Consider the following 27,342-nt stretch of genomic DNA (forward strand, 5'->3'; position numbering starts at 1 on the left):
TTATCTAATTCAACACTATTTTGCCTCTCATGTTTAATAAGACTAGAGAAAACCTTGTTCGTATAAGGAAAATATGGCATTAAAAGCGATTAAGAGCATACTGCTGCAAACGACTCATTCCATCCCAACGAATAATTTCATCTTTTTCTTTGAATTTATGATCCAGGTATTAATCATAATATACATTATGTATGGTTTCAATAATGCTGCGACCGACCATGAAGTGGGTTGTGAGACACACTCGAGAAGGTATACATGTGACTGTGAAGAAGATTTAAGTAAACGTTATTTTCCGGTGCTTCTGGTACTCCGTCTTGAAAATTGGGAAGTTTGTATAAATGGAACAAATCGATTAGCTCAATAAGCTCCTCTGTTGCAAAGTGAGGTGACTTATTATTCATGTCTTTTATTTGCATTTAAATTCAAACTATGTTGCCTCTCATGTTGAATAAGACTTGATAAAACCTTGTTCATCATATCAGGAAAAGGTTTCAATAAAAGCATTTGACAGAAAAGACACAATCAGACGCTAGATGTTTCATCAAATCTTTCGAGAACGTGATCTCCTTGCAAGATGCTAGATGTTTTAAGATCTTTCCGAGTCGCTACAGCAACATCCATATAGATCACATTATGCGTGTTAGAGAGTAATGTTTATTTCATCTTCCATTGGTATTTGATATTTTGTATTTCCAAACCTGACTTAGGCATGACTTCAACTCAAGCCTTTAAGAATATTTGGAAGGACTCCCTTAGGAGTAAAGTCCTACAATTTCATTTCAAAGTTTTTATTTATATTTATTCTAAAATCTTTAACAATTACTAAGTTTTGTATTATTGATTCTTTTATTTTACAATTAGCTCAAACTTTCTTATTTCATTCTTGCATAATACATAACTTGGTACTGATTTTATATTGCTACTTAATGTTACAAATATTCACTTATGTAATTGTTCTAGAAAACAGAATAAAATTGGAGAGATCATGGAAGAAAATGTTGCTTTCATAAACTTATGAGATTCCACAACTGCAATATATATTTATGCAAACTTCATCTATTTAATCCTAATTGAGATGGTAACTGTTAGTTGGTATATAACATGTTGATCCATTAAATAAATATAGATTATACACATAACTTCGACACTAAATTTAGGAAATACGTCTTAGCCTAGGCACTGCTCCAAATAATTGCATGAGAATAAAACTAAAACGGCGGAAAATAGTATTTCGCAATCCTTAACTCCAACACTGCTCCAAATAAACGGCATGAAAATAAAACTAAAACGGCAGAGAATAATACTCTGTACTCCTACTGTCAGCTCCCATGGAGGTGAATCTATCCCACCAATGCATACCTCGATCTCTATGAGTACGGCTATCACTCCTCCGAAGCAAAACCGAATCCAAAACAACAGCCAGCAGACCAGCAACAAACGCTCCGGATGAAAACGGAACGTTCACCATATCATTAAACTGCAGAAATTTTGTTGAGAAATCCTTTTAAAAAGCGACACAAATTCAATCCGTTATTTTATCTATCATTTGGTTTAGATTTTACTCAACCGATTGGGCTAATCAATTTAATTTACACATGTTTTTAAAATGTTGCATTATTATATGATAACTAATACATAAATGAAAAACGCATACATACCAATCGTGCTCTGGTACGCATAGGACCATACTCCACAAAATACTGTGGTATGGAGAATCCCATGAAAATCGAAAATCCCAAGATAAACTTCCCTCTAAAGCTGTTCAGATTACAAAACTGAAGCAAGCCAAGGCCTCCTGAACCTATGTTAAGAAAGACAACAAAATTAAAAAATAAAACTTAGATTATGACTAGTAAAAATAAGACCCTTTAGGTAACTATACTTACCAACATAAGCAAATGAAATGCAGTACAATGCTGCAAATATGGAAGCTGGGATTGAAGCAAACAAAGCTCCAAACTTTCCTGCATATAAAAAAACACTATAATAAGTATTATAGTTCACAAAAGAAGAAATAAAGTATTAGCATAAATGTTAGCTTTATAAATTTACCAAAAATGGAGAAAAATATCATAAATCCAGCCGATATTTGGACAACTCTTCGACTACCAACTCGTGTCATGCCTATCAATCCCGCATTTTCTCTGCAGAAAAATTCAATAAATTATATTTACTATAAAAGCATAGTAACTTAATAAGAAAAAGATTGTTAATATTACATATGTATATATAGAAAAAGTAAACTCTTTAAAATATTCCTTAGTGTATTTGAAAATAGAATAGGATATCTATGTAATTAATATTCTGATATGTATTTGTTCTTATATAATACATCTTTTTTTGTGTTATTCTGATGCACGGTTTATGACGAAGTTCTCTTAGTCTCGCTTATTTCAACATAGTAACCAGATCCTACTAAGAGGAAATTCTCAGTCGTGATATACTAGTTGACCCACTGTCTTCTGGTTAGAATTTATTTTACAAACTGTGTCATCACTCAGGTTTACCTCTCACTTTTAAAATTTTCCCAGTAAACACTTCGCCGCCACCCTCTTCACCATTCCTAAAGTTACTCCGGCGAACCAACCCTACTAGTTGAATCGTCGCCTCCAAAACAACTATATGCGTCATCTTTGTTCCCGCTCATGGGATTCACGAGCCGTCGCACAACCAGCGCGTGACCGTGCGACTGTCACTCGATCTCGCAACTTCTTTGCCCGCCCCACTCACCTATCTACACCGGACCCAAATCTGGTCTCCATTTTAAATTTCTAATCACAGAACATCCAACTACAACATTTGGGTCGGTGTCGTCAAGATGTGGTATCAAGGTCAGGGATATGAAGTTCACCTAACCACAAAATTGGTTGATGTTACTGCAACTACACTAGCTAAATGGAAGGAAATTGATGCCTCTTTATGCACTATGTTATGGTTTTCCGTAGTACCTAACCTCCAAGTGCGGTACCAAGCATTTTCCACGGGCTATGAGGTTTGGGAAAAGACCAAGAAAGTCTTCTCCAACGATATCCATCCTCTATACAGTGTCATCCTCTAATGCAACTCTAAATTTAGAGAATATGGATAAGTAGGCATGTCTGAGTAAGCACGATACATTGAAAGCAAGTTTCACAACTCTAATGTCTTTCACAATCCAAAAACTCATGCCGAACAATGAAGAGAGTATTTCATGGTCTTGGAACTTATAGGACTACCACCTGAACTTGATTACGTTCGTAACCAGATTTTTCCAGGCTTTACTGTTAGTACCTATGATGTAGTTAGTTAACAAATATCCCGCTCGGCTACACCGCATACTTTTTAACCCATCTTCTTCCATCTCTTGCAGCCCCTACACTAGGGGATATTGTTGCTCTTCCTTCACTCGGTAGCAATCAAAATCACATTTGAGGTGGATCCTCCAAAATTTGTTCCAAGTGTGACCATTGAAATTAGATTGGGCATATTATTGACAGTTGCTGGAAGTTGCACGGCAGACTCCACGCTAGATAAATGCAACTCAAATTGATCATTCAGACACTCTGTAGATCTCACATTCTCTTCAAAACTTTACGCCTAGAAACGATTATTTCCTCAAATGCTATTAGACTAATCAGAATCATAGTTCCACTGCTTCATTTGCAAACACTAGTAATTCATCTATTTTCCTCTCTCAACCATCTCCTCTTGGAACTTGGGTCCTTGATTCTGGTGCGTCTAATGATGTTACCGCTAATAACGATATTTTCTCTTCCCTCTCTACCTCTGGTTTCTTACCTAGTGTATTTGCCGCGAATGGTTCTCAAACCTGATCCCAATGGAGTGGTAGTGTTCAAATTCTACGATATCTCTTTGTTACTTTTGTTCTATATATACCTAATTTCTCATTTAATTTACTGTCAATCATTTGTTTAACTCGTTCCCTTGAGTGTTCTATCACCTTTACTAACATTAATGTTACCCTGAGGATCACATTTTGGGATAGATGATTGGTGTCAGATGTGATTATCAAGGCCTCTATTACTTCTCTACGTCATCTACCACATGCTACACCACAAATTCTCTACTCATTATGCATGCCTAGTTAGGTCAATTAGGTCTTCCCAAGGTAAAAAGTTGGTGTTCAGTTTATCTAAAATATCCACTTTATATTGAGGGTTTTGTCAGTTTGGGAAACATACTCGTAGTCACTTTCTTGATTGAGTAAACGAGATACATCCCCTTTTGCGTTAGTTCACTCTAATGTTTCGGGCCCCTCGCGTACCATGTCTAGTTTTGAGTTTAGATATTTTGTAACATTTATTGACGAGTTTCACGTTACACGTGGCTATTTTTAATGAAGAATATATCTGAATTGTTTTCTATTTTTAAACAATTTTATCGAGAAATAAAAATTCAATTTGGTTTCTCTATTCATACCTTAAGAAGTGACGATGCACGTGAATATTTATCCCAACAATTTCAAACTTTTATGTCGTCCAATGGTATTTTACACCAAAACTTTTGCCCTCATACACCTCAACGAAACAGGGTAACCGAACACAAAAATCATAATATTGTAGAAACAACTTGGAACCTACTTCTCCATGGTAATGTTCCTCTCTGATTTTGGGGGGTTGATGTACTCTCGACATGTTACCTTATAAATCACATTCCATCGTTTGTCCTTAATAGTAAATTCTCTCATTCAATCATGTTTCCAAACTATCCCATCCACCCAATTCCACCTCGAGTCTTCAGGTCTACATGTTTTGTCGTACTAATCCATGAGGTCGTACATGTCCCTGGGCTTATTATAGAATCTCCTACGACTCCTTCACCATCATGGAATCCAATCCTACAACCTAAGTCTGATCTTATGATTTCCATTCGAAAAAGGTATACGTCAAACGTAAAATCCTTCTCCATATTATATAGTTTATGTTATAATCGTCTTCCCCCTTTGTAGTATATTTGTTTGTCGTCTTTGTCTTATGTTTCTATTCCTAAAACTTAAGGTGAAACATTATCTCACCCCGAGAAGAAGCAAGCAATGATTAATGAATTGTGTGCTCTTCAAAGCAGTGGTACTTAGGAACTGGTTCATATACCCTCTAAGCAATTTTTAGTAGGTTGTCGTTGGCTTTATACAATGAAGGTTGGACCAGATGGTAATATTGATCGATTTAAAGCTCACTTGGTAGGCAAAGGATTCACTAATATTTTTGGGTTGGATTATAGTGATACTTTCGAACCTGAGACCTTGAGAGGAGCACACTCTCAAAACCCAAGCGATTTTCTAAGATTCTTGTTGTGCTACTCGAACACATGGTTTAATACTTTAATCTAAATGTATTTGGTCTCGCTTTATTTCAACAAATATATTGTAATTTGAAAAGAAAAAAAAACTCACATAGAAGTTGATATTCCAACCCCAGTCCCTATCATCCCTGATACCAAATTTCCTATCCCCTGTTACATAACAATTAGTAAGCAATCATTAATACAATTTACCAATAAAAAGAAAAGAATAGGATTAATCTTATGTCATTTAAAAAATAATTTAAAAAATGTTTACCTCCCAACCAATGCCGCGGCTAAGTACAGAAGGAGGCAATGGAGTAGCACTAGCATACCTCGATATGGCGATGAGCCCTCCGGTTGACTGCAGAAAATTGAAAAGTTAGTGAGAAATAATCTATCGTTATAAAAATTTGCAACATATTATATAGAAAGGAGAGGTTCTAAAGAAGCTTAAAATTTAACAAACCTCTACTAAAGCTACTAAGGAAGCAACCGTCATAGCCAATGCATCTCCCATATCAAATGTAGGACTTCCCCATTGAAATGGGTAGGGAATAGAAAACCTGATTAATACGTTTTGTCAAAACCAAGCTATTATACATAGATCCTAAACAATATTGTAAAAAAACCTAACCCTACACTGCCTAATCCAATTAGCATCAAATGCATGTATATACTTTACGTACCGGTGTCCATTTGCATGTGAAAACAAAGAAGCATAATTATGTATCAATTATAATCATAGTTTGCATTTATTATATGTTTTAATGTGAACTTTAAAACAGACATGCTATCGATTTAAGCATACCAATAATTGTTGTCCTTATTAGAGTAAGATTGTAGATAATAACTTCTATAGATTTGATTATAACTAATACTGACACATATCGGCTCTATATATGTAGTTTGAACTTGCTATAGTATGTCACTTTGTTACCTGTATAAGTATCACGGTGTTAGCTCATTGTAACTAACTTTGAGAGTGTAACAAAATTCAGTTATTATAAGATGAAAACAGAAAACCTAACTCTCTTTACACTAGTTTCAAACATGGTACCAGACTAAGCCACCGATCTATGTCCTGCGATGGTTGAACCACCGTAATCGGAGTATTCTCCGTCGCCTTCTACTCATAACTCCGATTTGTCATCGTCCTCAATATCGAAAGCCACAGTTGATTTAAATCACCTCCAATTTTCACTTCATATTGAGCAAAAATTATATGAAAAGAACTTTTACTTGTGGAAACAACAAATCAAAATGTACTTTAACGCTCACAATCTCACTGAGTTCTTTATTTGCTCACGCAGTCCACCTCAGTTTGCAGATGATGATGCTCGAGTTTCTGGTACTGCGGATTCAAATTACTCTTGTTATTTGGAGAAGGATCAGATGCTTCTATCGTGGCTGCAATCCATATTATTAACGTTCTTAGTTGTACTCATGCTCATCAACTATGGGACTTTTTACTAAACCATTTTCATAAACAAACTCGCGCCAGAGCTCAGTAACTGTGTGTTGAGCTTCTACCAATGAAGATATTGTTTCTGCTACTTCTGATTCCAATAGTCAGCCTACTCCATAGTCTCATAACTCTTAATTTCATCAGTTATATGGTGGTAGAGGTTCAAGAGGTGGTCTCTCAGGGAGAGGCAGAGGTGCCAGGTCTTTTGCCGTTACTGTGCAATGTCAGGTGTGTTCAAAGGTTTGTCACTCAACTTTCAACTGCTGGCACATGTTCAATTAACACTTTTCACCAGCTTCTACCATTAAAGCAGGCTATCACAATAAGCCTTGGAATGCTAATCCCTTTGATATTCAATCAGCGATTATGTGGACTATACCTCATTCCTTGGTTTTTCCTAATGCCTTTGTGGCTAATACTCTACCGCCTACAGCTCACAATACATCTTGGTATCCTGATTCTGGAGCCTCTTTTCATGTCACGAGTGATCCCAATAATTTGCAGTAAGTAATACCATTTGAAGGTCATGATCAAATCTTCAATTGTAATGGTCAAGGTTTGCAAAATAACTCAACTGGTTCTAGCACTTTTTTCATCTCCCACACAACCCCACACACCTCTGACTCTCCATAATCTTTTACTTACCCCCTTAATGACTAAGAACTTAATAAGTGTCAGTCAGTAGTTGTAATATTTCATTCAATAATGCTGATTGTGCTTCATTTTATACTGCCTATTATATGGTAAAATCTCATAGAATTCCATCTTCACCATCACACACCACACATTCCAAACCCTTAGAATTGATTTATGGTGATCTTCTCCAAATGTATCCACCTCAGCGTTCAAGTATTATATGTCCTTTGTTGTTGCTTGTACTAAGTTTGATGCATTAAATACCTTCAAATAATTTAAGACCATGGTTGAATTACAGCATGGCCTGCCTATAAAAGTTTTCCAATTAGACCGGTGAGGAGAGGTTAAACCTTTCAATAAGTATCTCTCAGAATTAGGAATCCTTCATAGGGTTATTTGCCCCCATACACATCATCAAAACGAGTTATAGAAAGAAAGCATAGGCAAATAGTAGGCACATGAGTTACTTTGCTTACCCAAGCATCCTTACCTCTTTCATATTGGGACTTTGCCTGCTCTACTGTTATCTATCAAATCAATAGACTCCCTTTTGCCTACATTAATTTTCAAGTCCCTTACTCTCTCTTGTTTAACATCAAGCATGAAAAATTGGATTTTCACAACCCAGGTTGGAACTCAGATTAATACTTATTAGCTCTGAGCCATAAAATGTTAAACAATCTCTCTCTAACTTGCAGTGGAAAGAAGCAATAAAAGTAGAGTATGATGCAATCATGAGCAACAACACATGGAAACTTGTGCCACTGCCTCCTCAATGATAAGTCATTGGCAGTAAACGGGTCTTTCGAATTAAAGAGAATTTTGATAGATCAATTAATCGATACAAGACCGACTTATGGCCAAAGTATTCCATCAAGGAGAAGGGTTTGACTTCAATGAAACATTATCTCGAGTTTTTAAGCCCAACACCATCAAATTATTCTTTCTACTGCTATCACCTATAGATGGCCCGTTCAACAACTTGTTGTAAATAGTGTGTTTCTCAATGGGCTACTTGATGAGAAAGCGTGCATGGTTCAACCTCAGGGGTTTAAGAGTGCAACCCCAAAATTAGTTTAGAAACTCAATAAGGCTATGTATGGGTTTAAACAGTCTCTAAGTAAATGGTTTGAAAGGTTGCAAGCTGCTCTAATTCAACTTAAGTTCAAACAAAGTAAACGTGACCCCACACTCTTTACGTATCTCTACCAGTGATATTACATCACTGGTAGATCATCTACTATATTGCAGTCTATCATTACCAAACTTAATGTGGCATTCTCTCTTAAACACCAAGGTCTACACTATTTTCTTGCATTAAAGTTAAATAAGTGGACTCTTATTCTCTCATGCAAACTCAATCCAAGTACATCAAAGATCTCTTTCAAAAGACCAACATGCTAGACTGCACTCTTGTTAACACCTGTATCACCTGCACTATCATATCCTTACATGTACAGATCTCTAGTAGGTGCCATGCAATATGCCACTCTAACAAGCCTCAATATAGCCTACTCAATCAACAAGGAATGCCAATTTATGGCTCACCCTTTTGAGACTCATTGGATTGCAGCAGAACGAATTTTAAGGTACCATAAAGGCACCCTTACTCATGGCCTCCATCTTACTCTTCTTTACACAGCCATTTACCCAACTGTTCAGGTGTTCTGTGATGCTGATTGGGCTCTTGATTCAGATGAAAAATGAAGCACCTCACGGGCTGCTATTTACTTTGGCCCTAATCTAATATCTCGGCGGTCCAAAAAGAATGTAGAGCCAGATCTAGAACTGAATCAGAATTCAAAAGACTTCTATAAGCCACTGTAAACTTACTTTGGATCCAAATTCTCCTTAAGGAATTGTTTATTACTACTAACGTGCCTTAGATTTTGTGCGACAACTAGTGAGGAGTGCTTCTAGCTCATAATCCTCTGATGCATGCCAAGAGAAAATACATGGAGTTTGATCTTTTCTTTGTCAGATAGAAAGTTATGTTTAAGAAGGTGCAGGTTCTCCATGTTCCTGGAACTAGGGGTGCAAAAATGTGATTAACGGAACCATATGCTATAACTGAATTGCACTGAAATAAAAAAAACTTGAATCATTTAAATCGTTAATAAACTGAACTATATCTTTTAAACAATTCAGTTATCCAAATTTAAGTTAAAAACTGGTTTAAACCGTTACATAACTGTTTCTAAAAAACATTATTAAAATTTAAAAAAATAGAATTTTTTAAATAAATTTTTTTTTTTTTGTAAATTTAAAAACTAAAATTGAAAAAGTTATTATTTCAAAAATAAAATATATAATTTTAAAAAATATGAAAAATAATAATTTATGTATAATAGACCCAAAAAGATGTTCTACTGTTATAATTTCTATTGAACTTTTTCCTTGTGGTTAATATATATGCACTGAATCTGAATCGTAAAAGGAGATAAAGCTTAATTCTAGTTGATGTTAAAATTCAAGTTTAGTATACATTGCATTACACATCGAATAGTTGATGTTAAGTTAATAAAGAGAGCTTAATCATATACAAAATTAATATTTGATATTTGTTGCAGCCTTGCAGTTATAGCCTTGCACTTGCAGTCATAGACGGAATATGACGTAATATTTTATCACAATGCCACCGAATTTTATAAACTATGTAATATTTAGAAAATAAAAATTATAAAAATTGATAAATTTTTCTGAAAAATAAAAAATAGACTTTTTTTAAAGGCTGGAAATAAAAAATTATTTTTCAAAAATAAAAAAATTATTTCTTTCAAAAAATTAAAAATAAATTTCTGTAAATTATTTTTTTCTTAAAAGTAAAAAAAAATGATTTAATTTCTAAAAACAAAAACATTTAAAAAAATTGGTTCTAAAAAAGTTTTTAATATAAAACCAGTTTATAAATAAAATCTTATTATAAACCAGTTTATAAAAGTAAACTCGTTTTAAATTGGTTTTAAACTGAACTTAAACTGTTTTAGCAATTAACTGGTTTGTTATCAAAGTGGTTTTTGAAAATTGAACCATGAACACCCCTACCTGAAACTGGTCCGTTTGGTAATATGTTCACCAAACCTCTTGTCTCCACCAGTTTTCAGAGCCAAAAGCACAAACTCATGGTTCTAGTCTTCCCTTGAGTATGTGGGGGGAGGGGTTGGTATTATAGTAAGAAAGTAGATAAAAGTTTGTATCAGTTTTATGCAAATAGTACTGACACATGTCAGCTCTAGATGTTGTTTGTACCTACTATAGTAAGGTACCTTGTTACATCTATAAGTAACAAGGTGTTATCTCTCTTTAACAAACTTTGAGAGTGTAGCAAAATTCAGTTACAAGATGAAAAAAATTAACTCTTTCTGCACTAGTTTCTAACAATCCTCTTTTATTATAATATAACATGATCCTTACCAAAATGCTCCATCAATAACTCTGGCATGATCAGTCCTGCAGGTGTGTGATTTCTTGTATGCTCCAGCGAGTGTGAGAACGTGAGCAAATGTCCAGATGATCACGATCGAGAATATGATTGCAAATCGATCCAGGACTAAAATGCGCCGGTCCCCTCTCCTCACATGAGGTAGATACTATTCATAGAAAAATTTGCTTTAGAATACAAGGTTTAGTTGGAATATAACAGAAGTAACATGAAGGAAACAATAAAAAAATCACCTGCGTAAATATCACCAGAGCTGCGAGCTCAGGTAATCCAATCTCAGCGCATCGTGCAAGCTAAGATTTAAAAGTCACAAGTAAGAAAATTAAATCATAGAAATTATAATATGTAAATGTGTGAGAAACATATCGATCTTGTAAAAATTATACCATACCATCGGAAAGCCGAAGCGCTGAAGTCCAAAGCCAGATAGTGCAACCAACGGAACAGCAGACAGTGGGCTTAAGAACCTAAACAAAAATATTTCAAATTATACAAAGATGTTTTTATCTCAATAATTATAAAAATCCATAAAACATCTAAACTAAGCATTTGAATGCTTAGTTGAACCAACCTCACAACATAGCGCCAACTGCCACTGAATCCAATAATGATCTGTATGGCAGAAGCAAACATATGTGCACCCTGCGTCGCACGCATAATCCGTAGAAATCTCTGCACATGGATCACAAAAATAGTTAGATTAAGTAAAAAAAATTAATGGAAATTACAAGGAGCTTCGTAATTAACCAACCTCAGTGGGATCTGCAATGTCATTGTATCTACCCGCCAAGACAATTGAGAGGGTGGTCGACGCATATGTATGTGAAGCGTTAATAACCACGGGTAGACGAGTCCCAAAGAAACTCTGCACCATGGTGTTTATTCCCGCGACTAACAAAAGACTCTGAATCACCATGGCCTTCTCTATCTATTTAAACAAAAATTAATTTAACAGCATTGTTAGAGTTAAAAATTCAGACAACATCATCACAAATCCATTTTCATTCTTATATTCAACTTAAAGAATAGATACTCACCTCTCCTCCTCCCATCTGAGGAACTACAATAGAAGGTATGAGAACTGTTTGCCCCAACATTACCAGATAATGTTGAAATCCAAGCGCTATGGCCTCACCTAGAATGTCAAAAGAGTTTTAAAACCAACATTTATACTAATTAAGGCACTCCCATAGAAACAAACATGTGTAATGAACATTTGAAGAACAAGCCACCCTTTACTATTGAAACACATGAACCCAATAATCATGAAACCATCGTACTTGACCACGACCTAAGTTCATTTTCTTATCTTCTCCTAGCCCAATTATCAAACACTCATGACTTTATACGGCTTATCAATACGCATCTACCCCTTAAAAACAATTAACAAACATATGCCATCCATAATCCCTAACTCACATATCTTCCTCAACCATTACTCATTCACGCTTCACAAAAACAGTTTTGACATATCCTCCTCGCAATAATTAATAAAAAATTAAGAAATAATTTAACAAATTACTATTAGTTGAAAATTTCATAATTAAATGCTTCTTGAACATTTTTTCCACACGCACAAAACACAATATGACTAAACTCAACTTAAACCATATATCTATATATACATACATCACATCACATTGTCAACATTTTTAATAGTCATAGTTGTACATGTGAATGCCAATTGTGTACACAATTAAAACAATATAGTCTCTCAATTGAGAAAGTTTTCAATCAGCCACAATCCTTAGAAAAATGTTCAAAAGCTTATGTGTTGTATTTTAGACTCCTATTAGAAGTTTGTGTGGATACCTCTCACTTCGTTAATATTATTTACATAAACATGGTGTGTTGAATATTAAATATGCCTTTTTTTTTTAGAATATAAAACTTTTATTCCACTTTTTGGAGAATATAAAACTTTTATTCCACAAAAACAGATAATACAAACTGAAACTAGCTAATGCTCATTCTGACTACATTGACATGCTCTCTAAGGTGTTTAGATAAGCTAATTCGAGTGGTTATGCTAGTCTAAATACTTGGAATTATCTCGTTCCCCATATCCAGTTGATTGAAGATGTGATCATTCCTTGCTTTCCATATAAAATAAATTGTTTCTGCAAGTGCCACACGAAGCATTTGTCATCTTCAGCCTTTCCTATTATATTCTTGCGTTACAGCACACCAATGCGTGGGATCTCTCAAATAGCCAATCCACTGCAGAATGATCTTCCAAATATTGTATATTTTCCTGCAAGCAAAAAAATGATGATCCATGGATTCATCTTCATGACAGAAAGTGCAGGTTTTATCTAAGTTCACACCAAACCGAATGAGCTTAACTTTTGTGGCTAGTCGCCCCATGAAGAGTAGCCAAAGCTGGAAAATTGCTCTAGGTCTTGCAATATTGGAGTAGAAAACATGTTCCCACGCTACATGTTCCTTCTCCCCTTGTATGGCCTGGTACCACCTGGTTGTGTGAAAATTCCTTTGTTGCACAATGTGTTGCCATTGCTGCCTATCCTCAATTAAATCTCTAGCCTTCATAATTTGTTTAAGTATCCAGGAACAAGTAGCAGTAATTTGCACTTGGAATGCTTTCATACCCTTCACATAATATTCATCAAGCTATTTCACCCAAAGTTTATTTTTTCCCTTAAATATTTCACAGGAGTTTTAACATGGTTGCCTTGTTCCAATCCTTAAGAGCAGTGATATTCAATCCTTCTGCACACCTTGGATCACACACCTTATCATAAATTATTGGAGCTTTGGTGTTGTAATCTTTGCCACTTTAAAGAAAGCTTCTACAAATAGCCTCCACCTGATGAATGATATTTTTTGGCAATGGAAACACTTGCATCCAATAAGTTACCACAATAAACAACGTGCTTTTTACCAACTAGCATCTACATGCCGAGCTCAGAAGTTTTGAGGTCCCATGGTGGATTTTAGCTACAATCTTGTCTATCAGTGGTTAACATTGGCCTATGGTAAGTTTTCTACGAGTGAGGGGAACACCTAAATACTTGAAAGGTAATTGCCCTTCCTTAAAGTTAGTGACTTTCAGAATTTTCCTCTTTTCCAGCTCATTTGTTCCTCCAAAGTAGACTTTACACTTCCTAGGGTTGGCTTTCAAAATAGTAGCTGCCGAGAATTGTTGGAAGGCTTTCATCATTAGGATCATTGAAGTCTCATCACCTCTAGAGAAGAAGAGAAGATTGTTTTCAAAACAAATATTGGTTATTCTCAATTTTGCACATTTGGGATGTTAATTATAATCATGATTATCCTAAAGCTTGGCTAGGAATCTGTGAAGATACTCCATGATCAAGACAAAGAGAAGAGGGGAGATGGGATCATCAGGTCGAAGTCCTCTCTTTGCCTTGATGATCCTGCTTGTTTTCCCATTGAAAGTGTACATGTAGGAGACAATTTCAAAGCAAACCATTATCAAATCATTAAATTGTTTAGGGAAGTTCAGCTCCTTCATGATTTGCTCAAGGGATTTCCACTCTACAGTATCATATGCTCTCTACAGGTCCATTTGCACTGTGCATCTTGGAGAAAGGTGTTTCCTATTGTAACCTCTTATCAACTCATGAGCCACTATGATGTTATCTTGTATTGTTCTGCGAGGGACAAAGGCAAACTGACTATCATTTACAACATCACTTATATAACCTTGCTCAGTCTTAAAGTCAAAATTGTTTAGATAACTTTGTACATTGTGGTACAGAAAGTTATAGGTCTCAAGTCTTTCATATTTTTGGCCTCATTTGTCTTGGGGATCAAGGTAACCTGTGCACAATTTATAGTTGCATATATCCTTTTGTGTTGAAAGAATTCCTGAACTGCACTTATCAAGTCTCCCTTTATGATGTTCCAGTTTTTTAAAACCTAGCATTGTAACCATCTGCACCAGGTGCATTATTGTCTCCATTACTCTGAAGCGCCTGCCAAATTTCTGTCAGTGACTGGTTGAATGAGGCAAAAGTGTTTTTCTACTGGAAGTTGTCTACCTCTTCTAAGGGCATCTATGTCAACATGGGGGAGATTTGGGGATGCAGTTCAAATAAACTCTCCATAGAAGTGTAGAATCTCATTTTCAAGATCTTAGAAATCAGTCAGTTTCCTCCCATTGTTGTCTTATAACTTAGGCATGGTAGTTTGCTTATTTTTCTCTTTGAGGTTAGCATAGAAATATGTCTTTTGATATTAGAAGTATTTACAACAATGGATTTGATAATTATTGGTCATCTATACTCTCTGTTGGAAATATTGAAAAGTTTCAAATTTGAAATATTTTGCCTAACTCAATATTAATTGATTATCAGAAAAAAATTAAACATATTCAACTTTGGATTTTGATTTTTTAAAATCAATTAGACATACTTCATTTGGATAGCCACTGTGTCATGCATGGCTGTTAGGATCGCGTTTTAACTCCCAAAAGCGTACGATCTTAGGAGTTGGGAACCATCCATGGCTTTTATTGGCAGAAAGATTATGAATATGGAAGGAGCGATGAATGCATAGAGGAAGAGTGTAAGAGCGTGGGATCGTAAGATCCTAACAATTCAAGTTTTTTATTTTGATCTATTTTGGATCTTTTTTACCCGACCCAAAATCTGACCTGTTATTAACCTTAATGGATGCGCTTATATTTTAGGGTTTTGGGACTTAGAATATATTAAATATACTCTTGAGAAATGCAAACCAATCATCGTGAAAGCGGCCTAGCCATCAAAATCATTAGAACTCTACTGCCTAACCATGATGATTGGGTTTCTTCTCTTTATCTATTTCCTCTATAAATGCAAATCAAGTCATTATATTATTCTCATCTTTTCCATCCTTACTCCAATGCACCTTCCTTATAAAACAATTTTTTTCAATAAAAAACCACGATATTTTCAATTCCAGTGGTTAGGGCTTCACCATATGCACCCCCAGAGTTCAAAATTAATATGTTTGGTAGAACTGATATATCATGGGGTTTCTGTTAATGAGGAACAAGAAAAATAAAATGCAATTGTTGTGCAAAAGTACTCATTGGAGGTGTGTATGGGCTGAAGCATCATTTGGCAAGTACACAAGTCAATGTTTGAGAATGTAAATTTATTCCTGATGAAGTGAAGGTATAAATGTGGGAAATTGTTAAAACATTACTAGTAAATCACAACAAAAAATTGGATGATGATACATATGTTGAATGTGAAAGAGGGAAAAGGCCAGTGGAGAATGACTCAAATGCTACACCAAAAAATCTTTCCAAGAAGAGGAATAATCAAGCCATAATTAACAATGTTTTAAAAAAATCTGAGAGAAGAAGCGTGTCTGGAAATTGCTTCATTCATCTACAACAACGACATTGCCTTTAATGTGGAAAACAATGAAGAATTTCAAAGAATGTTAGAGTTAGTTTCAAGACATGGTCTTGGATTTAAGCCACCTTTATATCATGATATCAAAATCAAGAATTTGAAACAAAAAAATGGAGGAGACAACAAAAGACATTGAAGAACACAAACTTATTTGGAAAAAGACAGGGTGCACAATTATGTTTGACCGATTGACCAATAAAATAAGGAGAATGATATTAAACTGTAAACAACACTAAAGGTACTGTTTTTTTAAAGTTGATTGACGCATATCATATATCAAAAACAGATGATAAAATATTTGAGATGATTGATCAGATTGTGGAAGAAGTAGGGGAACAAAACGTAGTTCAAATCGTCATTGACAATGCAGCAAACTACAAAGTTGTTAAAGCTATGTTAATGAAAAAAAAGAAATTATATTGGACACCGTGTGTAACACACTGCATAGACCGAATGCTAGAAGATTTTGAAAAAAAAGACCACAGTTCATCATGATACAATTGGAAATGGTAAGAAGGTAACTCAATATATCTATTCTAAGCCTTCTCTCATTTCTTTGTTACAACACTTCACCAAAGGAAAAGATTTGGTGAAGCCAGTTGTAACTCGATTTGCAACTTCATATTTAACTTTGGGTTGCCTCATGGAGGATAAAGGAGCATTGATAAGAATGTTCACCTATAATGAGTGGACATCAAGTAAGTTTGCCAAATCAACCAAAGGAAAGCAGATTGAAGAAGTTGTAATAGATAAAGAGTTTTAAAAAAATATTGTCATTTGTTGGAAAAATGCTTTTCCATTAATCAAAGTACTTCAATTAGTTGATTCGGGTGAAGCCAAAGAAAAAAGTCAAACTAACTACAATGGTGTCCAAAGAAGGTAAATATATTATACTGCATAATATATACATACTTTCTAGTGATGGTGCCTTGTACTGAAACTAATTCAAAAAGAACTTCTTTCTATAATTTAGTTTCAAACCTCTATGGGATACTATCGATGCGAGGTGGGATAAACAACTCCATAGACTGCTACATAATGCAGGATACTACATCAATCCTCAACTATACTACAGTGTTGATTTTAAAGAGAACTATGAAGTCAAGCGTGGAATGTATGATTGCTTGCAAAGAATGGTGGGAGATGTTACCGAAATTAGAAAAACTGATACACAACTTGAGGATTTTAAGAAAAAGGCAAATTTTTTTGGTAGTCTGATTTCCATGGATGCACTCAAAACCAAAACTCCAACCCAATTGTGGGAGTCATATGGGGACGAGCATTCGAAGCTTCAAGCTTTTGCAATTTGCGTGCTACGCTTAACTTGTAGTTCATCCGGGTGCGAGAGAAATTGGAGTGCTTTCAAAATGGTAAACTTAATATTAAAATTTCAATTTTGAAAATACTCCACCACTTGGTATATATTGATTAAGTTTGAATCTATTAGGTTCACACAAAAAGAAGAAATCGTTTTAAGCAAAAGATGATGAATGTCATAGTTTTTGTTATGATCAATTCAAAATTGGCCAAGAAGGAGAAAAACAGAAGAAACAAAAAAGAGTTTAATCTTGATGACGTTGTATCTGATAATGAATGCATTCTCAACAATGATGAATATTTTGAAAACAAAATTTTAGATTTTACTATAGAAGATGATTTTGAAACTGCCACTACTAAAGGGGGCATGTAATTGATGCTACCAATATTGAAGGAAGGAATGGGACTACCACTGTCGAAAATGAATTGGAGATTCATTACCTTGATGATGAGTTTCATGAAGAATAAAATGATGCTTTCCTTGATGATCAGAATGTCATGAAGGATTTGTTAAATGATATATTTTAGATAATATTTGAGTTAAAATAAGTAGTTTGGAATATGTTTTGAGTTGTTATGCATTATATGTTTTAAGTTGCTGTTATGAGTTTTATGTTTGAGGAAGTTATGCTTTTTTAATTGAACATTTGCTATTATTTGCTATTATGATTAAGTTAATCCGAATTTTATGTTAATGTTATTTTTCCTAGTTATTTTTTTATAATTTTTCTATTTGTGGGGATCTTACAATCCAAGTTGCGATTCTAAGGTTTATGCTTTTTATATATTCTAACGCTCTTTATTGAGATTTCAATTTTGACAACTATGGTGTCATGAAATTGCACGTATACTTAATTAGACATACTTCACATTATGCTTTGCATATCTATTGTTATAACTTTTGTTTCAGAAGCCAGCCATAAAATAAAATGAGTTTACTCATCTTTCAGTTTCAGTTATAAATCACATTGATAACTTAATATTTCTCTTTTTCTTGAACCATATAATGATTATGTACATCCAGCATATAACTTCGGTTACTCTAAAAGTGCGGTGTGGGTTATTTTGATGGTAGTTAAATGGGTTATTTTAAATATTGATTATATGGCAAAACATTACAGCATGAGGAAGTAGAAATATCATAAATAAATTAAAAAGATAATGTGATGCAGATCTCTAACACCTCCAAATTCACAACTAGTCAAGTCACACCATATATATATAGTTGTAGCTATAATAGTGCATTGAAAAGAAACAACTAACCCCATGGAGGTGACGATAGAACGCAATATGATACGTTCGGCAGCAACTCTGCAACAGGATGCGGAGATAGTGTGGTCGTGGGTGCTATCACATCCTGCTCGTCATACACACCAGATGATGGTGTGGTCGTGGGTGCATCCACCTCCTCATGCGCACCGGATGGTTCTTGTCCATCCGAGTGATAATCTGAATCTTGTTGAGACATCTAAGAAGAAACCAATTTAAGAATGAACAATAGAAACTCATATATAATACAAGGTTTTTAAAAATGGTTCACTACTACGATGTCGAAACTGATACTATAATTTACACCGCGACAACCACAACTAGTGTCACAATATTTATACCGATCAAAATCAAGAAAAACTTTATGCAAACGCTTTTATTTAAAATCTTAGTATTTTCATAAAGTATTAAACAATCAAACAAATATCAACATATTGTTAAGGTCATTTGTTAGAATTTTTCTCAATTACTCTATATATTTCTCAATTTTATTCATTTTTTAAATTCTTTATTTTTTTCATAGATTCACCTACAAATTTTGTGCATGATCCAACATACCATTCCATGTAAGAGCTCCTATAATTTTTGCTTACTTATTCTCTATGTCTTAAATTATAGTTTTAAATTATAGGTCACTTTGTACAAAATAATTTATCCTAAATTACAAGTCACTTTATGATTTTAGTTCAACATTAATGTCAAATTTCTCAATATATCTTCTATTAATTATTATTATTATTTATTATTTTAATTCTTTAAATTTAATAAATAAAAGACAATAGTGTAATATTATTGATTATTTAAAGTGTTAATAATCATTTCTGATGATTCATCAATAATTTGATTAATTAGTTAGAATATTATAGAGGCAAAGTGGAGTGGTAAGTAATTAACGTATTTGCATATGAAGAGAGCAAAAATGATGAAATTTTGGTTAAACTTTTTCGAAAAAGTAGCAAAAGTAGTCATGACACATTTTAATATTTTATGTTGTCCGTGGGAGCGTGGGAGCAAGCAAAACAAGATGTAGACAGGAACCTGAAAATAAAGAGAAAAGATATTTGTACATACACCGTATTTTTACACTATTTAGATATTAATTTAAATTTTTTAATAATTGTATACTTATTTGGTTTCCGTGCCAGACTATTTTGTTTTGTGATGATCTGCGGTGTATCATAGGTGTATGGAAATTTGGAATAAAAATAGGAAAACTGAAAAATAAAACTATCCTCTCCGGTAGCATCCCATGAAGAATAAACGTGATTTTTACACTAAATAAAAAAATATTTTGCGGGTTCTTCAAGATTCATGTTTATCCAAGCATTACCAAAACAAAAATAGAAAAGCAATGATATACAAAAACAAATACACCAGTATGCGTTGAAATTGAATAACTTGAAAATTGAAATAACTCTTCTTTTTTTTATTTTATATATTTTGGATAACATTCAAAACAGAGATAACATTAAAAAGTATACAAGAGATCCTCTTCAAAATGAAAATGCATGGAATATTCTGTTTTCTCTTTTCTTTATTTTCACGTTGAAATCAAATGGCATGCAACCAACATATCAAAGAGATAGAAAGGCATACCTGATCTGAGTCAATGCTACGAGATTGTGTCTCAACTGTGTGATTTTCTGACTAGATTTGTTGTGACGGCCAAGGCGAATGAAATCGGTGGTTGGAAATCGACAAGGTTGAGTGCGATGGACGAAGGGTGTGTTCGGCAGTCTTTGAGTGTACGCGACGGCGGCTGGAGCGAGTGAAGATGATTGTGCGGGGAAGCTGTTGAAATTCAGAAAGACTTTATCTGTGAGCTTCCTTGTGCTTTGGTTGAGATGAATGGGGAGTTTGATGAGTAAGTATATTGAGGACAGATTGTTGTGTGAAGTTGGGTTTAAGAAAGTTTATAATGCTGAGAATCCTTTTGATTTGGCTTCAAGGGAAAACTAACTTTTTTGAGAATCTCGCTGGGGAGTATCAGAAAGCTCCTTTTGATTGTTATAGTGGTGTTGTTCTTAATTTTCTAGTTCTAATTGGATTTCCTTTTGAGAAGTGTATTGGGTATCCACTGCATATAAATATTGCTGTGTTTCATTATGTAGAAATTAGAATTGATTATTTTTACTTAAGATGCAATTCAAGCTAATAAATTAAGATTATGCCCCTTCTTCTGGTTAAACATAAAAACAAGGAAAGCATATATACATTAATATAAATACTTTTTTTCATTTTTTTCAACCTTTTCCATAATATTACAAATTATTCCACCGTGACATGACATGCACCTATATGGACTGAATACCTGAAGGAAATTATAATCATGTGATCGGCACTTTCTCTGCAAAAAGAAGTAGGTCTTGGTTTTTTATTTTCTTTAAGCCAAACACAAAGATAGTACAAGTTTGAAAGATGGCTATCTTTTTATAGAAATAATCATGGCGACAACTTCTTTGAATACCACATAGTTTTAATCATACTATTATACTTTCTCATTTGTTTTGTAGTTTTGTTTCTTTTGCTGAAGGAAATTATAATCACATGATAGGCTCTTTCTCTGCAAAAAGAAGTAGGTCTTGTGTTTTTTATTTTCTTTAAACCAAACACAAAGATAGAACAAGTTTGAGAGATGGCTATCTTTTTATAGAAATAATCATGGCGGCAACTTCTTTACCCATCACAAAAAATTGGGTAATGTACATTCAACCAATTACAAAATTTCATTTAATTTTAATATATTCACTAGTACAAAAATGTTAATTTACACCCGTTTTTTATTAAATTTACACCCATTATTTTTAATAAAAATCGGGTGTATATCCACAGGGTGAGAAATGTCTAACGCATTTACACCCATTTAAAACAGGTGTAAAACGGGTGTAAATACGTTCGTAATTACTCTCTATTTTAAGAATATCGGGTGTAAATATGTTCTATGTTACACCCTATTTTAACAAAAATCGGGTGTAATTGGGCGTAATTACGTTTTTAATTACACCCTATTTTAATAAAAATCGGGTGTAATTACGTTTTTAATTACACCCTGTTTTAATAAAAATCGGGTGTAATTGGTCGTAATTACGTTTTTAATTACACCCTGTTTTAATAAAAATCGGGTGTAATTGAGCGTAACTACGTTTTAATTACACCCTGTTTTAATAAAAATCGGGTGTAATTGGGCGTAACTACGTTTTAATAACACCCTATTTTGATAAAAATCGGGTGTAATTGGGCGTAATTACGTTTTAATTACACCCTCTTTTAACTAAAATTGGGTGTAGATACCTTCTTAATTACACCCTATTTTAATAAAAATCGGGTGTAAATACGTCATTTATGAATGAACAATTATATTATATTTAAATCTATTTACACCCTATTTAATATACACCATTTAGTTATATTTCATTTTCAGTCATAATATTGCAAATACTATAAAATCATACACATAAAAATCATATTTTAACTAAGTCAAAATATTTTTAATATTAACCAAAAAGTATACAAAATCATGTGCATTCATAATATTTCAAGTACTATAAAATCATACACATAAAAATTATATTTTAACCAAGTCATAACACTTTCTTCATATATAATTTTACGCCATACTTGACGATTAGCTTCGGTGTTCTCTAGTCCAATTGAATCCAACCGCTTTCCACATGTAGCATTGGATTCATCCATGGCCAAAATACCACGCCCTGGAGAAGCAATTGCTTTCCACAATTCGATCCGGAGGAAGACCTTCTACATTCGTGTACACCGACTTCATCTTCTCAAGCAAAGTCTACAAAATTATTCATCATATAGTAATTCAGAGCCACACAACAAACCTCTAATTTCTTAAAAAATGTTAAAAAATGTTTTCTACATTGTGTGAATATGCAACTTCCAAAGTATCCTCGACGGTTTTATACCAGACCTTGATAGCGCAGTCTGATGAACCGGATAGCAAGAATTTGTCCCAACAAATAAGGGATGTGACTTCTCCTGTATGCGCATTGAGTGTCATTTTACACTCAAATTTGTCTAGGTCCCAAACCTGAACAAAACAATAAGAAATCATTATCAATTTATCAAATAAAACATATATTAAGCAACAAGCAATTGTGTAGAGCTAACATAGAAAAGCAAAAAACCACTGAAGATTCACAGAGACTCTTTATTGCCAAACAATCAAAATATACCTTGATGCTTTGATCCTTGGATCCTGAGTACAACATCTTGTTACATCCAACAGCCAGGCAAACAACAGATTTAGTGTGTCCGCATAGTGATGCAACCAGTTCAAAAGGGGAATTGGATTTAGAACTGCCTCTCCATGCAAAAATTACACCATCATGCGATTTAAATAATCTAACTCAACATAATTGATAGATAACAGAAATGAATTATTACAAAAGTAAGAGAACAAAACATACTATACAACCATAAACCAATGTGTGAGTAGTTACCTCTGCTCCAGCTAAGAGTGTATCATTGCCAACAACCATGGCAAGGACTCCAGCACTTAGTAATATACCTTTGATCTCACCACTGCCTGCTATATCTATTGTTGTTGAGTTCTCAAAATTCTTCACCTTCAAATTTATCCTTATTGAAAAAAAATTGTTGGTGAAAAGAAAACTACCTAAATTTACACAATCAAATTAAAATGAATTGGCATATATTTACTTATTGAAAAAATTTCCATAAGCAAAATATCTAAAAACTATGAATTCTTTGACAAGCAACATACTTGCATCCATATGTTTTAAACCTTACCTGTGTTTCAAGACTACCATTCTGAGACCCAAACTGTCTTCGAACAACACTATATCTAGTAGCAATGCAAACTGCTCGTGACAAAGCAGTCGATGCATCAGCCACAATTGCCTGCCTCACGTATACCATAGTACCATAAATTAATTAGAATTATGCCCAATGAAGATCTGTAAAAGCAGGCTGATCCACAAAGTTTCTAAGCTTATTAGCTTCCTTTTCCGTAAGACGAAGCTCAATAATCTTTTTCCATGCATAAGCTGCTTTTCTCAAAGTGTTCTTAAACAACTCCTTCCTATCAAGACTGGCTCTATCATCCTTTCGGAAAACCTAGAAATGACCGACAACGAAGCAAGCCACAATCATCATTATAGGAAACAAAAAACTAGCTACAAAACATAGAAGGATAAACTAGCTACAACTCCCCGCTCTCTCAATGATTTGTGAAATTCGACAAACTTCCATTTACAACGCTCAGACCCCACACCGTAAACGGGCTTTCTGTGGAACAAACAAAATAGTTTATTATCATAATATAAAATACTTGAACCAAGAGAAAGTATTTAAATTAGTGTTAATTTTAGAAATACTTATTCACAAGCTTACCCTGTGCTGCAAGCTTCACTTATCATACTAACAGAATCAGCTATGACAACAAATGCATCAGCCCAAGCTAGGTGGCCCATATGTGGGTTAGGTCCTGAAAGTGGTATGTTATTGTCAGTTTAACCACTCAATATCTTTTTAAAATATTTAAAGGAGTAAATAATCTATTTGAAACCTAAATAAATTTTTACCTTGCCCGTCCCAAATATAAACTTTTGGATTATTTCCAAGTTCTTTCACTTTAATATTGGCCACCTGTTTAAAAGACCACAGAGAAGGAAGAAAAAGTGAGTGGAAAACGAAAGTGTTGCCGGGTGATAATATTTTGAGAAACTTAAGGATTGACCATACTTTTTGAGGAGTCTTCTCTGTAAAGGGTATTCTAACACTCCCACAACTAGTAAGAACACTGAGCAAAGAGGCTACTAACTACTTTGCAAGGTCTCCACCATATCTACAGTTACCTAAATCAATTATGGAAATTAGTCAAATAATCAAAAAATATTGGAAGGAATTGGGATATAAAATTTACACTAAAAGTCTAGGACAAACATGTCCTCCTGAACTTGACAAATTTACACTAAAAGTCACACAATTAAAATGAAAGTTAAACTCCATCCCATGCTTTATCGAAATATAAAATATCATATATACAAGTCAGTTAAGTTTCTCAAAAGTGAAATTTTGGAAGGAATTGGTCCACTTAATCCACTCCCTTGAATCATTCTGTCAAAAGTAAAGTAACCATGCATAATTTTCTCTTTTGAATTCAAGCAATACAAATACAATTATATTTGAGGAAAATTAAAAATAAAAAAGGAGAGTGCATACATCGTATTGATATTAGTCCAATTCTGAATAAATTGGGTATCTTTCCCGAGAATTGGTTGTCCGAAATTTGGCTGCATTGATATCAGTATCGGAGTGTCTGGTGGCCGAGTGTCAGTGTCGTGTTCGTATTGACGTTCGTGCTTCATAGGTTTTGAAACAACAAAAACAAGTTGGAAGCTTTTGCCAATTTAAAACATATATATGGCCAAACAGATAAAAGAAAACGAAATTAGAGTTCAAATAACACCTCAATATTTTCTTCTTCCCCTTTTTCAAACATGAGGTAACAGAGATAGGACATGAGCTAACTAAAGAACAATTATAGACGCATCGCAGTCTGATGCACAAACAAGGAAGCCCTTGTTACACTCAAAACTGAAACAAAAACATAAAAAGAAGATTAATCCTTCACCAAAGAGAAGTGCACAGAACAATAATCTGCGAATTGAACAAAGTGCTACAAGTGCTGGAAGCTAAGGATGGATCACACAAGACATTATAGATGATATAACAAGATGGGAATGATACTCATAGCTTATTCAGCAACATGGTGATTACATAAGTCCCCATTTCCATGTTTCCAAGATTGGGAATATAAGTTATTATACCTCTAGTCGAAGTCGTCGATCCAATCGCAGTATATCCTACTGATTTTATCTGGACCTTTCCACTTATGATGAGCTCTCTGTCCTGGCTTCTGACTCACAATGGAAGGTCTATGTGAAGGGACTCCAATATGATAAACATATGAATGAACTATAGGTGGAGTTGATGCAACCATATTATCAGCGTGATTTTTTGATGACACTCCTTGTTTTGCATCAGAGGCAACAACAGAAACACCGTCTCTGATTTCTCCTTTCATAAGCCCGCCTCCATATCTATGCAACACTGCAGACACAATATCAAAGTCAAATTTATATAAAATAAAAATAGCTTATAAGTCATTCTGATAGATACTAAATTTAAGCCAATAAAACACTCATGTATCAATTTGAGAAAATGTTTTCGAGTGTAATGTATACGATCATGTTTGGATTGACGGCATCAGTGTAAGCTTTGATTTCCTACAGGTGTCTTTATTGGATATAGTGTGGTAGACACTATTTGACATGACAAAACTACGTGCTAAATAACATATCGCAGAGCAATAGCAGTTTTTTCGCAAAAATTCTGCCACGAGGTTGAGGTGGTAGCACCGCTATATGGACCATTTGACAACACATACTAGATCTAAACTACCATCTATTCATCCTGAACCCATCACTCGTGAAACTATTCTTTTCTCATCTATTGCAGACAGGGTTTTCTCTATTCAGAAAATGAAGCCTTATATATTTGAAGCAAGCAAGCAAGCCATATGAAAAGTGTTTACAACTATGAAAAGGAAACTCACCGTAATGTGCATAATACTTTGTTGTAGATTAGTGATAAAAACAATCTCACATCAATACCCAAAATTTGTATTCAAATGGTAAGTAAACATTGACACAAATCCAAAGTACAAATTCTTCGTAATCATAAGTTTCCAATTCTAGTAGCTAAGTAAGAAACAAGAAATTTATCATGGAGGAATATATCTATTTTGGTGTCTGTTATAGACAAGAATAAATAAAAAAAAGAAAATCAAAACTGAATAAAAAGAAGAAAGAATCTAGTTGGAACATTTCATTGAACACCTTGCAAGCAAGGACAAAATCTGCATTTTACTTCATTTCAACTGGTAAGCGCTGTTCCATTTTAGCTTTATGATGTTGCATACTAGCTTTAATTTTAACTTAAACCAAAATCTGCACCGAAATCGAATCACAATCAAACTGTAGTAGTTCCGTAATTGAGTCAAAAACATAAATCAAATTCTGAAACAAAACTTGATTTGAAATCAAAACAAACATGTATCGGAAACTTGGCTCGAATGCAAAATATGAACCTTGAAAAAGCTCTGCTCGAATCCAAACTCCACACTGAGTTGAAACCTCCAAACTCGAAGCATAACAGAACTGAGTGGAAACAATTCCAAATCGAAAACTGAATCCGATTGTTGGTAACTAGTTGAAGAGTTTGGGTGAACTGTTGTTGTTATGTGAGGAAGATGAGAGAAAAAAATAGCTTTTGAAAAATAAGCTCTGCTTTTAGGAAAAACGCTTACGTTTATGGGCTTTTTTTCCGGGTTTTGAAAAAATAGCTTTTGAAAAATAAGCTCTACTTTTAAAAAATAATTTTTTTAATCAATTTAAATTTACACCCGTTTTAAATTTAACGGGAGTAATTGGGATTTGATAATAATAATATTTTTAATTTACACCCATTATTTTTAAAATAGGGTGTAAATT

At 34.0% G+C, this 27,342-nt stretch overlaps 1 protein-coding gene and 1 long non-coding RNA gene across 3 annotated transcripts; both read right to left on the minus strand.

Annotated features, from left to right (window-relative positions):
- Positions 1 to 1,065: 1,065 nt before the first annotated feature.
- Positions 1,066 to 21,159, minus strand: LOC131651030 (nucleobase-ascorbate transporter 7-like). Its single transcript, XM_058920713.1, has 15 exons — positions 20,399 to 21,159; positions 18,797 to 19,001; positions 11,864 to 11,961; positions 11,578 to 11,754; positions 11,398 to 11,498; positions 11,218 to 11,293; positions 11,060 to 11,119; positions 10,799 to 10,974; positions 5,750 to 5,846; positions 5,558 to 5,644; positions 5,393 to 5,451; positions 2,053 to 2,144; positions 1,887 to 1,964; positions 1,659 to 1,801; positions 1,066 to 1,477 (listed from the first exon to the last, which is right to left on the minus strand). The coding sequence occupies exons 2-15, from the start codon at positions 18,999 to 19,001 to the stop codon at positions 1,283 to 1,285; spliced, it is 1,644 nt and encodes a 547-aa protein (XP_058776696.1). The 5' UTR covers positions 20,399 to 21,159; the 3' UTR covers positions 1,066 to 1,282.
- A 1,168-nt stretch (positions 21,160 to 22,327) lies between these two features.
- LOC131646230 (uncharacterized) lies at positions 22,328 to 24,274 on the minus strand. 2 transcript variants are annotated; one of them, XR_009297355.1, is made up of 5 exons: positions 24,179 to 24,274; positions 23,576 to 23,902; positions 23,266 to 23,404; positions 22,999 to 23,167; positions 22,328 to 22,853 (listed from the first exon to the last, which is right to left on the minus strand). It is a non-coding gene; the product is annotated as an uncharacterized LOC131646230 (long non-coding RNA). The 2 variants fall into 2 exon arrangements; XR_009297354.1 differs by having other exon boundaries at positions 23,576 to 24,073; positions 24,179 to 24,249.
- Positions 24,275 to 27,342: the final 3,068 nt, after the last annotated feature.

Source organism: Vicia villosa, linkage group LG2 (assembly GCF_029867415.1).
Source record: "Vicia villosa cultivar HV-30 ecotype Madison, WI linkage group LG2, Vvil1.0, whole genome shotgun sequence".
Lineage (NCBI taxonomy): Eukaryota > Viridiplantae > Streptophyta > Magnoliopsida > Fabales > Fabaceae > Vicia > Vicia villosa.

What these genes read in the sequence shown, in the direction of transcription:
- LOC131651030 (XM_058920713.1), bottom strand. Translation starts at nt 19,001, where the DNA reads ATGTCTCAACAAGATTCAGATTATCACTCGGATGGACAAGAACCATCC. An exon ending in AGCGCTTCGGCTTTCCGATG is followed by an intron (nt 11,120 to 11,217) that starts GTATGGTATAAT and finishes TTTAAATCTTAG; the next exon opens with CTTGCACGATGCGCTGAGAT. An exon ending in GTTATTGATGGAGCATTTTG is followed by an intron (nt 5,847 to 10,798) that starts GTAAGGATCATG and finishes CGTATTAATCAG; the next exon opens with GTTTTCTATTCCCTACCCAT.